At 47.3% G+C, this 12,262-nt stretch overlaps 6 protein-coding genes across 6 annotated transcripts; 3 read left to right on the forward strand and 3 right to left on the reverse strand.

Moving 5' to 3' along the window:
- Positions 1 to 658: 658 nt before the first annotated feature.
- Positions 659 to 2,561, forward strand: N7466_009755 (putative phthalate transporter; the record flags this gene model as incomplete). Its single annotated transcript, XM_057169144.1, has 8 exons — positions 659 to 876; positions 944 to 983; positions 1,046 to 1,174; positions 1,261 to 1,378; positions 1,441 to 1,586; positions 1,640 to 1,857; positions 1,911 to 2,372; positions 2,438 to 2,561. 8 exons carry the CDS (start codon positions 659 to 661, stop codon positions 2,559 to 2,561), a joined length of 1,455 nt encoding a protein of 484 aa, XP_057017850.1.
- A 434-nt stretch (positions 2,562 to 2,995) lies between these two features.
- Positions 2,996 to 3,265, reverse strand: N7466_009756 (uncharacterized protein; the record flags this gene model as incomplete). The annotated part of the gene is made up of 2 exons (XM_057169145.1): positions 2,996 to 3,165; positions 3,244 to 3,265. 2 exons carry the CDS (start codon positions 3,263 to 3,265, stop codon positions 2,996 to 2,998), a joined length of 192 nt encoding a protein of 63 aa, XP_057017851.1.
- A 2,506-nt stretch (positions 3,266 to 5,771) lies between these two features.
- Positions 5,772 to 6,713, forward strand: N7466_009757 (alpha/beta hydrolase; the record flags this gene model as incomplete). Its single annotated transcript, XM_057169146.1, has 1 exon — positions 5,772 to 6,713. The coding sequence occupies one exon, from the start codon at positions 5,772 to 5,774 to the stop codon at positions 6,711 to 6,713; it is 942 nt and encodes a 313-aa protein (XP_057017852.1).
- A 194-nt stretch (positions 6,714 to 6,907) lies between these two features.
- Positions 6,908 to 7,855, reverse strand: N7466_009758 (glutathione S-transferase; the record flags this gene model as incomplete). The annotated part of the gene is made up of 4 exons (XM_057169147.1): positions 6,908 to 7,135; positions 7,193 to 7,606; positions 7,668 to 7,744; positions 7,804 to 7,855. 4 exons carry the CDS (start codon positions 7,853 to 7,855, stop codon positions 6,908 to 6,910), a joined length of 771 nt encoding a protein of 256 aa, XP_057017853.1.
- A 279-nt stretch (positions 7,856 to 8,134) lies between these two features.
- N7466_009759 (uncharacterized protein) lies at positions 8,135 to 8,476 on the reverse strand (the record flags this gene model as incomplete). Its single annotated transcript, XM_057169148.1, has 3 exons — positions 8,135 to 8,173; positions 8,230 to 8,331; positions 8,369 to 8,476. 3 exons carry the CDS (start codon positions 8,474 to 8,476, stop codon positions 8,135 to 8,137), a joined length of 249 nt encoding a protein of 82 aa, XP_057017854.1.
- Positions 8,477 to 10,526: 2,050 nt separating this feature from the next.
- N7466_009760 (uncharacterized protein) lies at positions 10,527 to 11,470 on the forward strand (the record flags this gene model as incomplete). Its single annotated transcript, XM_057169149.1, has 3 exons — positions 10,527 to 10,551; positions 10,659 to 11,005; positions 11,294 to 11,470. The coding sequence occupies 3 exons, from the start codon at positions 10,527 to 10,529 to the stop codon at positions 11,468 to 11,470; spliced, it is 549 nt and encodes a 182-aa protein (XP_057017855.1).
- Between the last annotated feature and the right edge of the window lie 792 nt (positions 11,471 to 12,262).

Consider the following 12,262-nt stretch of genomic DNA (forward strand, 5'->3'; position numbering starts at 1 on the left):
ATTTTCCAATTGGACTCCCATTCTATCAAGAGTTCCACTTCGACCTGCCCCTCTCTTTCCCCTCACTTGTTTCTCGGGGAACTATGATGCATTCTAGCTCCAAAGTCCTGCATGTTAAAAATCATCCGAGGCATCTGGCTATTGAAAATCGGCTACTGTGGTCTGGATCGGAATCTTGCCATGGCGCAGTGCTGGGCATGTCTGGGCATTGTGAAGACAGGGTTGATTTAGGCGAGAGAGTTGATGCAGCGCGGATTTCCGATTGGAAAATGCGTCAGCTCTGAATCAGATTTGGCGCTTGATATTCATGATCTCGTACTGAGCCATGTTCAAAGATATGCTCCGAATTACTTACGTCGTCATGTGGGGCCAATTTAGGGTTTTGAGTGTTATCGGCTTCTTTGGTGTACAACAGGATCTAAAGGTCTCACATTATTTAGACTAGTACACTTATCTACAGCGTAGCTGCTGTGGAGTTTATCTCACCCCTGATATATAAGGCGAGGCCATCCTTGCCTTTTGCTTCTGAATATTCTCTTCACTCCTTCACTCCTTCTTCACCTCCTTACCATCACTCTACTTATTCATTTCTTTGATTTCCCTCTGCTGCTTCCACTCCACTAAACCTCTCTCAGTATTTCTACTCTCGCGTGACACCATGAGCGCCACGACTCCCATCGAGGATAAACCACATGGCGTCGAGATCGAGAACCTCTCGGTGCAAAAGACTCCAACGCAGGAGGAGGAAGAATTCACGCCCGAGGAACAGAAAAGAATAATTCGACGAGTGGACCTTCGTCTTGTCACGATGACCGGGCTGGCCTATTGTGTTTCTCTGATGGATCGGACGAATTTGAGTATGGCTGCCGTTGCAGGGTGAGCTGATACACCTAACTCTTAGCCGTTAAAGCACACTGAGGCTAAATCCCCGCAATCTCAACAGGTTGACAAAGGAATTGGAATTGGGATATGACAATCGATATGTTTGTAATCCCTTCATTCCAATTGCGAGCACGCAAGAAGCTGACTCGCTTTTTCCGGCCAGTCCATTGCCGTGTTGATGTTCTTCGTGCCATACATCATTTTCCAGCCGCCGATGACAATTCTCATTCGAAAGATTGGCCCTACAATCTTCCTATCCACAATAATCATGACTTGGGCTGTTGTTATGATCGTATGTCAAAACTGCCGATGGTGGTATTTCCGCATCATCTGTGCCACTAACTTTGGAAAATATACATGCGCTGACCCTTCCTGAAGGGAACCGGTTTCGCCAAGAACTTCGGACAATTGGTCGGATTGCGAGTTTTGCTAGGCGTTTTGGAGGCAGGATACTTTCCAGGATGTGTCTACCTCCTGTCTTGCTGGTACACTCGATGTAAGTGCCGCACCTACGCATTGAATATTTGGGATCCTGCACTGACTTGTGGGAAAAACCAGATGATGTACAGAAGCGATTCTCCATTTTTTATCTGATTGGTTGTGTTGCATCTGCACTTTCGGGAATTTTGGCCTTTGGCCTGATGCAGCTGAATGGGCAACATGGCTTGTCAGGTTGGCGATGGATCTTCATTCTAGAAGGAGTCGTATGTGTCTCATACAGTCCACCACGCTCCGGGGCATCACTAACAATCTTCAGATCAGCGGTGCGATTGGCATACTGTGCTTTATTTTCCTCGTGGACTTCCCCGACCGTGCATCCAAGTCCTGGAGGTTCTTGAACGAGGCCGAATGTGCCTTCATTGTCCGTCGCATTGATAATGATCGTAAAGATGGCCACCTGGAGGCATTTTCCATCAAGAAGTTCCTCAGGCCGGCGTTGGATCCAAAGATCTGGGCGTTTGCAATGATTTTTTTGTAAGTTTTGCGCTTCATTTGATTGGAATTTACCTAATCACTCTCATCTTCAGCTCCCTTACAACCGTCACCTATGCCATCGCCTACTTCCTCCCCATAATTCTCCGATCCGGCATGAGCTTCGATATCGGTCAGTCGCAATGTCTCGTCGCACCCCCGTACGTCTTCGCTGGTATCGTCATGTACACCGGTGCATGGATCGGCGACAAGTACCACATGCGCGGAGTGATTCTGATCGCCAACGCCCTCTTGTGCATCATTGGACTGCCGATGATGGGCTTCGCCAAAGGTAACGCCACGCGCTATGCTGGAGTCTTTCTGACGGTCGCTGGGGCGAATGCAAACATTCCATCGTGCATGGCGTACCAGGCGAACAATGTACGAGGACAATGGACGCGAGCCTTCTCCAGTGCCACACTAGTCGGCTTTGGTGGGCTGGGTGGAATTGCCAGCAGTTTGGTTTTCCGCGATAAAGATGCGCCCGAGTATCGACCTGGAATGTATGCGGCTCTCGCGTAAGTTTCACTTGATTTGTTGTAGCTTTGAAGCTTCTTGAAATTTTGCTAACTGCTCCTTTTAGGTGTAACATCTTGATTATTCTGATTGTCTGTACGTTGAGCGTGTGGTTCCGGTTCTGCAATCGCCAAGCAGATCGGGGCAAGCGAGTCATTGAAGGCGAACCCTCATTCCGGTATACTATTTGAGTGCTTGGGGGATATTCCTTATATGGGAGAAGAGCCAAATGTTTTTCTCTTGCCGCAATGAATCCTCTATTCTTGTTAATCCACTGTCGCTTAGCCTTGGTCAGCTCAAATATGAATTAGCCATAAACTTCACGTTAGACTGCCGGAGCCGGTGTGCTGTGATGTCTGATGAATCGACGGTAGAAGTTGCAGTGGCATCTATTTAACCTATTCCAAGTTTCTAGACAAGAGCATCTGTGAAATCTATAAGGTACTAGTAGGAAGACAAACAAACATGGATCCATAGGCTATAAGGCCAGTAACGGTTATTTTCGATGATGGTGCTCGAAGGGCCGCACTGTGAGGCATCATGTCGAATTCTAGCCCTTGCAGATCGGACACAAATATGGGGCAGTAGGAACGGAACTACTGGCTGCCCCATCAAACAATACAAATCAATTCCCATCATGTCGCCAGATACCACTCCATTCCTGAGCCTGGGCAGACTTGGTACACGCCAGCGTGTTAGTTTCCCGGCCCCTGGTGGTAACAACAACTCTTCGGTTGAAGACTGCCGTCCATTTCTCGGTGTCTGCATCTTGGGAGTGAAGATTAGGACCAAAGGCTGGGTTTGGTGATCTGAATTAGAAAGTCGCCAGCCTGCATTTGGCCTTAGCTGATTAATGGACTCCGATAAACCGACCTTTAATACCAGGGGCGGCCATGGTATGGGTGGCCCAGTATGATTGCATACTGGGAAAGGTCTTGTGATACCTGGGTGACTACCACAGTCTCTGAGTATACAATGTTGTGTCTGCAGCTATTTTATGGAAACCAAAGAGAATTCGAGTTCCATGTGACGATATTCCAGATCCCCTCGTACATTGCTGGAATAGCCGAAGATTGCAGGATTTCTGAAAAAGAACGATCAACCAGTGGGCAAGCCTGAAAGGTAAAAATTCTGAAACCTTGCAGTTGGATTCGTGACACTGGATCAACCTTGGAACGATGATTGAGGCATATGGAGATGGGAGCAATTCAAGAGAATTCTCCTTTAGGGATGATATGAGAGGTGAAGATTGCACGAGAGAATGAAGAAAGAGGAACCGGGCCTGGCAGAAGTATTTATAAGCTGGGAATAGATTGTGTCATATGAAGTTGAAAAGGTAGTAGGTGTAGGTGTAAAGGGACGAGCAGACACTGGTGCTATAGTAAGAATGAGAAGCACAAACACAGGGAACAGCCGGTGTGGATGTTGAATCTCGAACTTTTTAAGAATATCACAAATTCAATTCTCTCTGAGTCCTCTTTGCTATTCCAGTTCACCGGAAATTTCCTCACGAGCCACGTTAACAGGTTTTACTTCAATTTTATCTCACCATTCCCTCGTCATCTTCTCACTCCAGCCTTACTTCTTGTCAGAGATGGGTCAGATATCACCCCCTCGAGATATCCAGTACTTGCTTCCTCCATCTTCCCTTCTTCTTCTTCTTGTTCTTCTTCTTCTTCTTCTTCTTCTTCTCTCCATCCCCCAAAGAGAGTTAATAGTCAATACACACACTTCTCTCTTCGTTTTACCTTGAGAAGCGGCACGATATATAGCCGCTAAAACCGCGGTGTCAAGGGCCGCAATGCAAGTGCACGTCACCATTCAGGATGCCATCCATAGGCACACGTGAGCGGAGAATACTGAAGCAACCAGGAAGCAAGATATCTAAGTATCAAGCAGCTGCAACCGAGAGCACATCACTGCATGAATAACGGGATCCCAATACACGAAACTCGCGTCCTCCGCCCAGAGCACGAGAAATGCTCCCGACTGCACCAAATACGATCACAAAAGACACGGTATTGCCTCTTGCGCAATCCATCTGTCTTCAGATGGCGTTTGCAGAAGGAGACTAGGCGTTTGTTGGGGTTTACGAAAGATTGAGCACCAATATTTCCACCGCAACGAAATGTTGGACATCCTAACCGACCAAGATCCACCTCAATCTTTCCAACGAGATACAAATACGAACCCCAATATCATCTGCTTACCGCTTGAAGCTTTTGGTTGCTTAGTATCAGGGGAGAATTGTGGGCCGGTCGCTAAGATCACCCGAATTACATCCGGAATAAGCCAGGTGCTAGAGCAAGTTGTGAGTGGGAGAATCCCACGTTGCGGTTCAATCACGAGGGTAAGGAAGTTGCAATGAAGAACAAGCCGAGCCTGAAATACTTACTCCACAACAACAAGCTTTTTGCGTCGGATCATGGGTATGGGGTTTGGCAAACGATGGCGATTCCGGTTCATTTATCTTAAACGAGAATCGAGACTTCACAGGCCTGTTAGTTGATGGGACTAAACATCAGTGGGTCTTTGGAGGTGTTTCTATGAGTATGCCTGATATTACCTAGGGAGTCAAGAGAGAGAATAAAACCCCTTGGTCTTTTTCCCTTGCAACCAAATTTATAGAAGTATAGAGGATAGCTTCACAACGCTCTAAACATTACAACGAAACTCGCGGATATCCTAGAAGCTTGATGTTAAATACGAATTTGTGTGAAGGGACAGTCAATTAGTAGGAAGGGCAAACAAAGCGGTTCGAATATTCAATGTTCTAATGGTTAGGCAAAGTTAACTATGCTGGAATTAAGCGTCCACAGGGATTAGATGACAGTTCTGTCTTAACCCCATCGGAGATAAGCAAAAGAATGACGTCACCGGTGCTGAAATTCATGATCTGACATTCTAGCAGTTACAAGCTTAGAAAGTTAGCGAATGGGACTTGGGGTTTGATTTTCAAGAAAATTTGCCAGCACGACAAAATAACTTTAATAACATTGCAAGTTGAGACCCAGGTCGCCAATCTGAAGGGTCCAACGAACGACTGTCAGCTCGGGAACCCCACATGTTTAAATCCGGGATCAGCAATCCAAAATCCGGGGATCGGCATTGAATTATTTGCTGAAAAAGATAATCTAGAAGAAAGCCGGCTAGCCTGATTTAAACTTGGCATTTTGATTGGCCAAGATCCTCTGGTAACCAAAAGCTTCACCCGGAGAAGTTCAAGCTGATCCGTACTTTCGGAGTATCTGTGTCAGCGACATATCGCCGCTCAACTTAAAGCCCCCATTGCCAACTCCCTGCAACTTATAAAAAGAAAAAAAGCACCACAGTCTGGGCAAACCTGCTAACTTAATCTCTCAACATCCAGACTATCGCTTTGAAGCCACAACATTGCCATCATGCCAGAAACCATCAAGCCTGTCAAAATCCCCGGGATTGCGTGGGATATTGCCGCCGACATACATTTCCCCCCCACCTTCAACGAGAAGAGCAAATATCCCGCCGTGCTATCCGCCCATCCAATCGGCTCATGCAAAGAACAGACCTCAGGAAACATATACGGCAAGGCGATGGCCGAGGCCGGCTTCGTGGTTGTCGCGTTTGACGCCTCGTTCCAGGGTGCCTCAGGCGGCCTACCCCGGTTCGTGGAGAACCCCGAGCTGCGCGTCTCCGACTTCCGCTACGTGGTCGATTACATTCAGACGCTCCCGTATGTTGACCCCGAGCGCATCGGTGTGCTGGGTATCTGCGGAGGTGGTGGCTATGCCTTCAACGCGACCATGACCGACTACCGTCTCAAATGCTGTATCGGAATCACGCCCGCAAACTTCGGTCGGCTGGTGCGGGAATCCTTCGGCGGCTTTGATCCTGTTGGCTCCCTTGAAAAAATGGCCAAACAGCGCACACTCGAAGCCCAGGGCGGTGATCGTTACATCCTCCCCTTCCTCCCTCCGACAGTCGAGGAGGCGAAGAAGATGACCTCGGATCCGGATCTTATCGAGGCTACCGAGTACTACAAGACCGACCGTGGTCAAAAGCCTTGTGGTGCCACCAGCGCCCTTTTCTCGTTTAATAGCGCCGCGCTTACGTGGGATGCGTTCAACTATGCGGAAGTCATCATGACTCGTCCCTTCATTGCTGTTATTGGTGGCATTCCTGGTGGGTTTGGCGCGTACCGGGATGGTCACGAAATTCATGCTCGCGCTGCGTCTAAGGAGAAAGAGCTTCTAGTGCTTCCTGGCGTCTCGCACTATCAGCTTTACGATGAGCCAAAGGCTGTGAAGGCTGCGCTTGATAAGGTTCTGCCGTTTTTGAAGAAACATCTTGGCGAAGCTGAATAGATCGTCAAATGTGGTGGAGACTGTAATCGACCGTTTCGTCTTCGTTTGATACTTTTAAGATTTATATTTGGACCTTCAGGATCTTTTGGGTCTTCAATACTGAGATATCGTTGCCGAAATATAATCGGAATTTGACTGTCGCTGCCGTCATTTGAATAATTACCGTCTATGTGTGGTTTGCTGTAGCAGCCCGCTCACTGAGACGTGGAGAATTTCCAGTCCTCGGGGAAGTGGCCATACTGAATATCCGCCTGGCCCTGATACACATCATCATATTGCTCAATGCGCGTTTCCGGGTCCTTGAGCTGCACGTAGTACTTTGTAGACAGAGACTGGAATGCAGGATCGTTCCACATAGTACCCATCCACGCTAGGGCATCCTCACTGGCAGACGTCAAGGGAAGTCCATAAGTCCGGAATCGCTAATATGAAAAATGTCAGCAAGTTCTATCAATCCCCGCCCGCTACGAAAATCATACCCAAAGAACCGGCCAGAAGAAGGCATCGGCAATACTGAATCCTCCAAACAGGAATCCCTCGTCAGCTGCGCCAAGAATCGCAAGGCGCTCTTTGGTAGCCTTGCGAGCCTCATCCCACAAAGCCAACATGCGCCGGACATCCTTCACAGCCTCTTCTGGAATCGGTACATTGCCAGTGTATCGGCCGACGAAGTTGGTGCCGTACAGAGTTCGCAAAGTCGAAAAGCCGGAGTGCATCTGAGCAGCAGCGCTACGTGCGAGCGCTCTGAGTTGACGATCTCGAGGCCACAAAGAGAGCTCGGGGTTCGATTCAGCGAGGAATTCACAGATGGCTAGTGAATCGCTGATAGTTGTGGATCCCATTGAGCGGCATTGGAGGTAGGGCACGAGGCCAGAGGGAGAAACTGTTTTCACCTACGTATCCACGTTAGTCTGCACGTTTGGAAGTGTCAATTGGCTCAAAAGGTGTAGGTACATCGGAGAGTTTAATAATCTGAGCCGTGTGGGGTATCTGGAAATACTCTAGGACTGCCTCCACCCGCGCTGTCCAGCCTGAAACATATGGTTAACTAGGGTCGGCACATGTGCAATTCGCGTTTGGCGGGACTTACTGGAATAGCGGGTGTAGGTTCCAACAAAGTGATAGTCAATTTCTTGAGCCATTTTGATGCCAGCACTGGAGCGTTGAGACTGGGAAAGAGAATTGGCCGCGGGGAAAACTGATGTTTTTTCTCGCGGTTATAAGCGGCTTGTGGCTTTTAGCCGTGACTCATGGAACCATCGGGATGCAGTTGCCAATATAACACATGACTCATCAACTCTGATCTATAACGAAATTTCCAATCTAACTATACTAAATAATTTCCTAGCTTACCTACTTCCCTTGGCTCGGGCAGTGGAAGAACAGTGACACTGTCTGTGCTGATGCCATAAACAGCAATATCATCTTTCTCCCTCACCTCCAGCCACCGTGAACCACCCCTAGAACATCAATTAGTTATACTCCATAGTATATTGGACAGATAGTGCTAACTTACCAGTTCAGGCCAAGAGCTGTTTCTCCACCCAACCAGACTCTCCTTTGTTCTTTGCTTCCACAAACTCCAGGTTTGACTGTACGCCGTACCATAGCCCATAATCTGGACGTCCGTTAAGCATCTTCGATTAGTTGCCGACCCATATTTCCTTCCAGAAATGCGCTTCTTCACCCAAGGACAGTGACCGATGGCCACGTGCAATACGTCCGTCTTCCTTGACGAAGCCCAATACCACCGAGTATGACATCGTGACGCGCGCGCACTCGTGCTTCGCACTTGGTTGAGTCTGCATGTGCCAGGTCGACATATCCAAGTGTGTAGTCTAGTTTACTGAAGCGTAAATTGCCTCTTTAAAGAGGTATGAAAAAGGAGAAGGGGACATTGGTCATGTATAATAGCCGCCCCTCCACCCTGCATGGCTTTTCTTCAGTCTTTGCCCCAACAACCACGATATTTGTTTCGAAGTTCGACTGCGCGCCATATCATAGCGCGTAATGAAGGTCGCCACACAACATGGCTCAGCGTTGTTGAATATTGATTTTCTTCTCAAACGGGGTTTCGTAGAACCAGAACACCGACCCACCACTGGCAGTACACCTAAGATGGGGTGGGCACTGTGTCCGATAAGCTGGCGAAATCATTGATTGATGATGAAATCATGTATAAATATAAAGGGAGGTGATCTCCGGGTCGTGAGTTGCGTGCGTCATGAGTTATTTTGAACCAAGAGGAAAAAGTCCAATCGACGACGTAAGTGAGGATGGCTAGAGAGAGAAGAGAGAAGAGAGAAAGAATTTGAGAAGAAGAAGAACATTTGAATAAGAGGAGAAGAAGATCGGAAAAGAGAGATGAGGGTTGAAGCATGTCATCCAACGTCGCCTTTGCCTCAGGCCTCGGCCTTAGGTTCAAGATTTTAGTTCACGACATATAGATATACTATCCATAGTACATAAGGTCACAGGCACCCTGAGATGCATACATACTAGTACTCGGCACTAAATATGACTTCCTACTCACTCCTTGAGGCTTTTACCCGCTGAGCACTGGAGACAAGTATCTGCTCGGTACCGGGAGAGACTAAAAACTTGAAATTCCAATTAGGGACTGGGTAGTCAGTACAAGACTTATCCCAAGTAAATACTTTTCAACTATCAACCTGGGATATCATTTACAAAATTTTGCCCAAGTACCCGTATTGTAAAGGGTTCGACGACATATGGAGACAGGTCAATATAGAGTACAGTTCCATGAGAAGATTGAAGTAATGTGAGATGGCATTCGATGTAGCTGGGAGTATCAGCAACACCATGAATTTGATTGCGGCCAAATCTGCCCATTTTGGAATTCCTCAAACTCGTAGAAATGGACTTGAAACGCTGCGTGAAATCGGCGAATTCATTTGCCTTTCATTCGATGGTACCTTGGGCCATGAGGAATGGAAAAAGTTTCAGTGAGGCCCAAGTTTGGAAAAATGCCATGCACGACATTATGGGGGAGATGGAGATGTCAAACGAAGAGCGGGAAGCGCGGGAAGCCATTCTAGCAGAAAATGGCGGGGACAAACAACAAACAGAGCAAATTTCTTATCGGTGCTTATCAGGCTTATCGAACCTTAACTATCCAATCAATTGGCACAGTTTAGTTATCCACGCATATCCAGTGATTGCTGAGCGCTATGCAGGTTATGCAGGTCGAGCGCGGTGATCCACTCAAGGACGCGTTGTTTTCGAAATTATTCAAAGCCCGCTGGGCTGCTCCATCCCGTCGAAATACTCAACTAGGAATCGACTTGTTGAATGTTAATATATTTGAAATACACAGTCCAAGAAATGTACGAGGATACTAGAAGGAATGGCTTCGATTGGCCCTATTCTCACATGGATATGAAACGGGGAAGTGCCAGCAAGTGTTCCAAAGCTACGGACCGCCACATCTATTATAGTTCTCATACGACTTTAAAAAAACCAATGTTGGTCTCTGCCAACTTGAAATTGCAAGTCTGGGATGTGGGGACTGGAAAATGCCAGCAGGTGCTTTAAGGCCATACTGAAAGTATAGCAACACTGATGAAGTTGAAACTGAACTTTTTGTCCCAGCTTTTCGATCGAGTGACGGACCAAAACCAGAATCGCTTAGCTCACCGCCACACACATACATCTTCAGGCTTGGCGTACGTACATGAAGATGCCACCGACAAACAAACGTTCCTTCGTCAGGAATGTACAGTGCTGATCACAAAATTTAAACTTATTTACAACACAACATCCTTCCCCCGCTCTTAGAGCAAACAGCGGAAAATGAACGAAACGAACAACCTCGAACGTGCGACATGTCATCGTAACAGGACCAGGCCGAGCCTGGCAACTCCCAACTATCACGATCTCGACGCCATGTATTAGTGATTCATCACCCTCCTGATACTGATGCAGGACTTTCCGAGCCGAAGAACACGAAAACCCCTCGCATCCCCTCGTCCTTTTCGCGTTTGCGATTCTCGAGCTCGGCCGGACCCCTCAATACTCCCAAGACTCCAATTGCAGCTCACCAACGAACAGCCGCGAACTTCCTTAAGTTGTTCAACGACGATACTGATAATGCCTACACAACCTTCGTTAGGCAAAGCAACGCGCTGCTATGTCTTAATGGGAAGACGCAGAACTTGGAACAAGAACTCGAACAGGCCCCTAGCACGCAGGAGTTTGATGGTGTGTACGCAGATCTGAGCGATACTGAAGCGGACCTTGATGATGCTTTATTAATGAAGGAGCATGCCAAGGTACTTACCAGTAGACCTCTGGAAGAACAACGCACCACTAAAGCTCGACGTCAGCGGCAAAAAAGCATCATTTATATCTTTATCTATATTTTTTTCATTTTCATCCCTCATACTACCACGGAATCGAATGATATCCCCGCTGCCTCAAACATCAATTCGAATGAGGACTCAAACATTCCAGCTTCACCATTAAGCTCAGAGGTTAACGCTATACATTCTACGTCCCTTAACTCCCGAAGATCATAAACATCCATGACCACCACCTGCGGATCCAGAGAATCTGCGTAGTCATGGGTCGCCGGCACCCCTCGCCAGTTAGACTCGCTGTTGGGATATCTTGCTCATATAACACCACAGGATCAACAAGTCCTCCTTCGCATGCTAGGCAGTCCCGACCGTTCGTCCTCAGTATTAAATAAAGATATTCTGCGGCTGCACCACTACCGAGTAGCAGTCACGCTGTAGCTTCGGCATATCCATCCTAATATATATAACGTAAAGTACGCATTTTCCAATACAACTCAAGTGCTTGAAGGATTGGTTGAACTTCAAATGCTCCCCCATGTGTACATCTTGAGATCAATAACTATCTTTCTTACTACATATTCAAATTCTACAGCACTACACTACACATGTATACTTCTTATAATAGTTATATTTCTTAATAGCACTTGAGTCCATTCAATGTTACACCATACTAACATTTAAACAGACAATCCAGACACTAGCGCCTATTAGGGTATTAAGACTTCTTTCTCCAAACTGCCTACATGTCAGTATTGGATAAAGGATTTTTGATCGTGCTCAGACTCACTAGGTCCTTACTATTCTACATAAATGGCATCCACAACTATATGAGATGTATTCCGGTCCGATCTATGTCAGTAAGATCGCAATGTGCACATGTGCACATGTGTGTGTTCGATCACCCATTAATCCGGGCACGATAGCATTTAATCAATATACAAGCGACCGCACCCGATGGACAAATTCGCGGGCACTGTCGCAGCGCACACTTTTAGTTTCGCGAAGCTGCGCAAACAGCTCGCGGAAGTTCCGGGACGTCTCGAGTGCGCTATATCAATAAATCTTAATAGGTGGGGACAGATACAGGAAAATTGTACTAGGCTTCAGCTTCGCGGCGCGACCATTCACGGTTGTGCTCGAACGCCTAGATCTCCACTTCAAGGCTTGCTTCAATAGCGTGTTGCCTCCCCCCCCCCCCCAGCAAGATTCGGTTCCACCGAGGGGTGGATG

This window comes from Penicillium verhagenii (assembly GCF_028828195.1).
Source record: "Penicillium verhagenii strain IBT 33310 chromosome Unknown utg000009l_segment0_segment0, whole genome shotgun sequence".
NCBI lineage: Eukaryota > Fungi > Ascomycota > Eurotiomycetes > Eurotiales > Aspergillaceae > Penicillium > Penicillium verhagenii.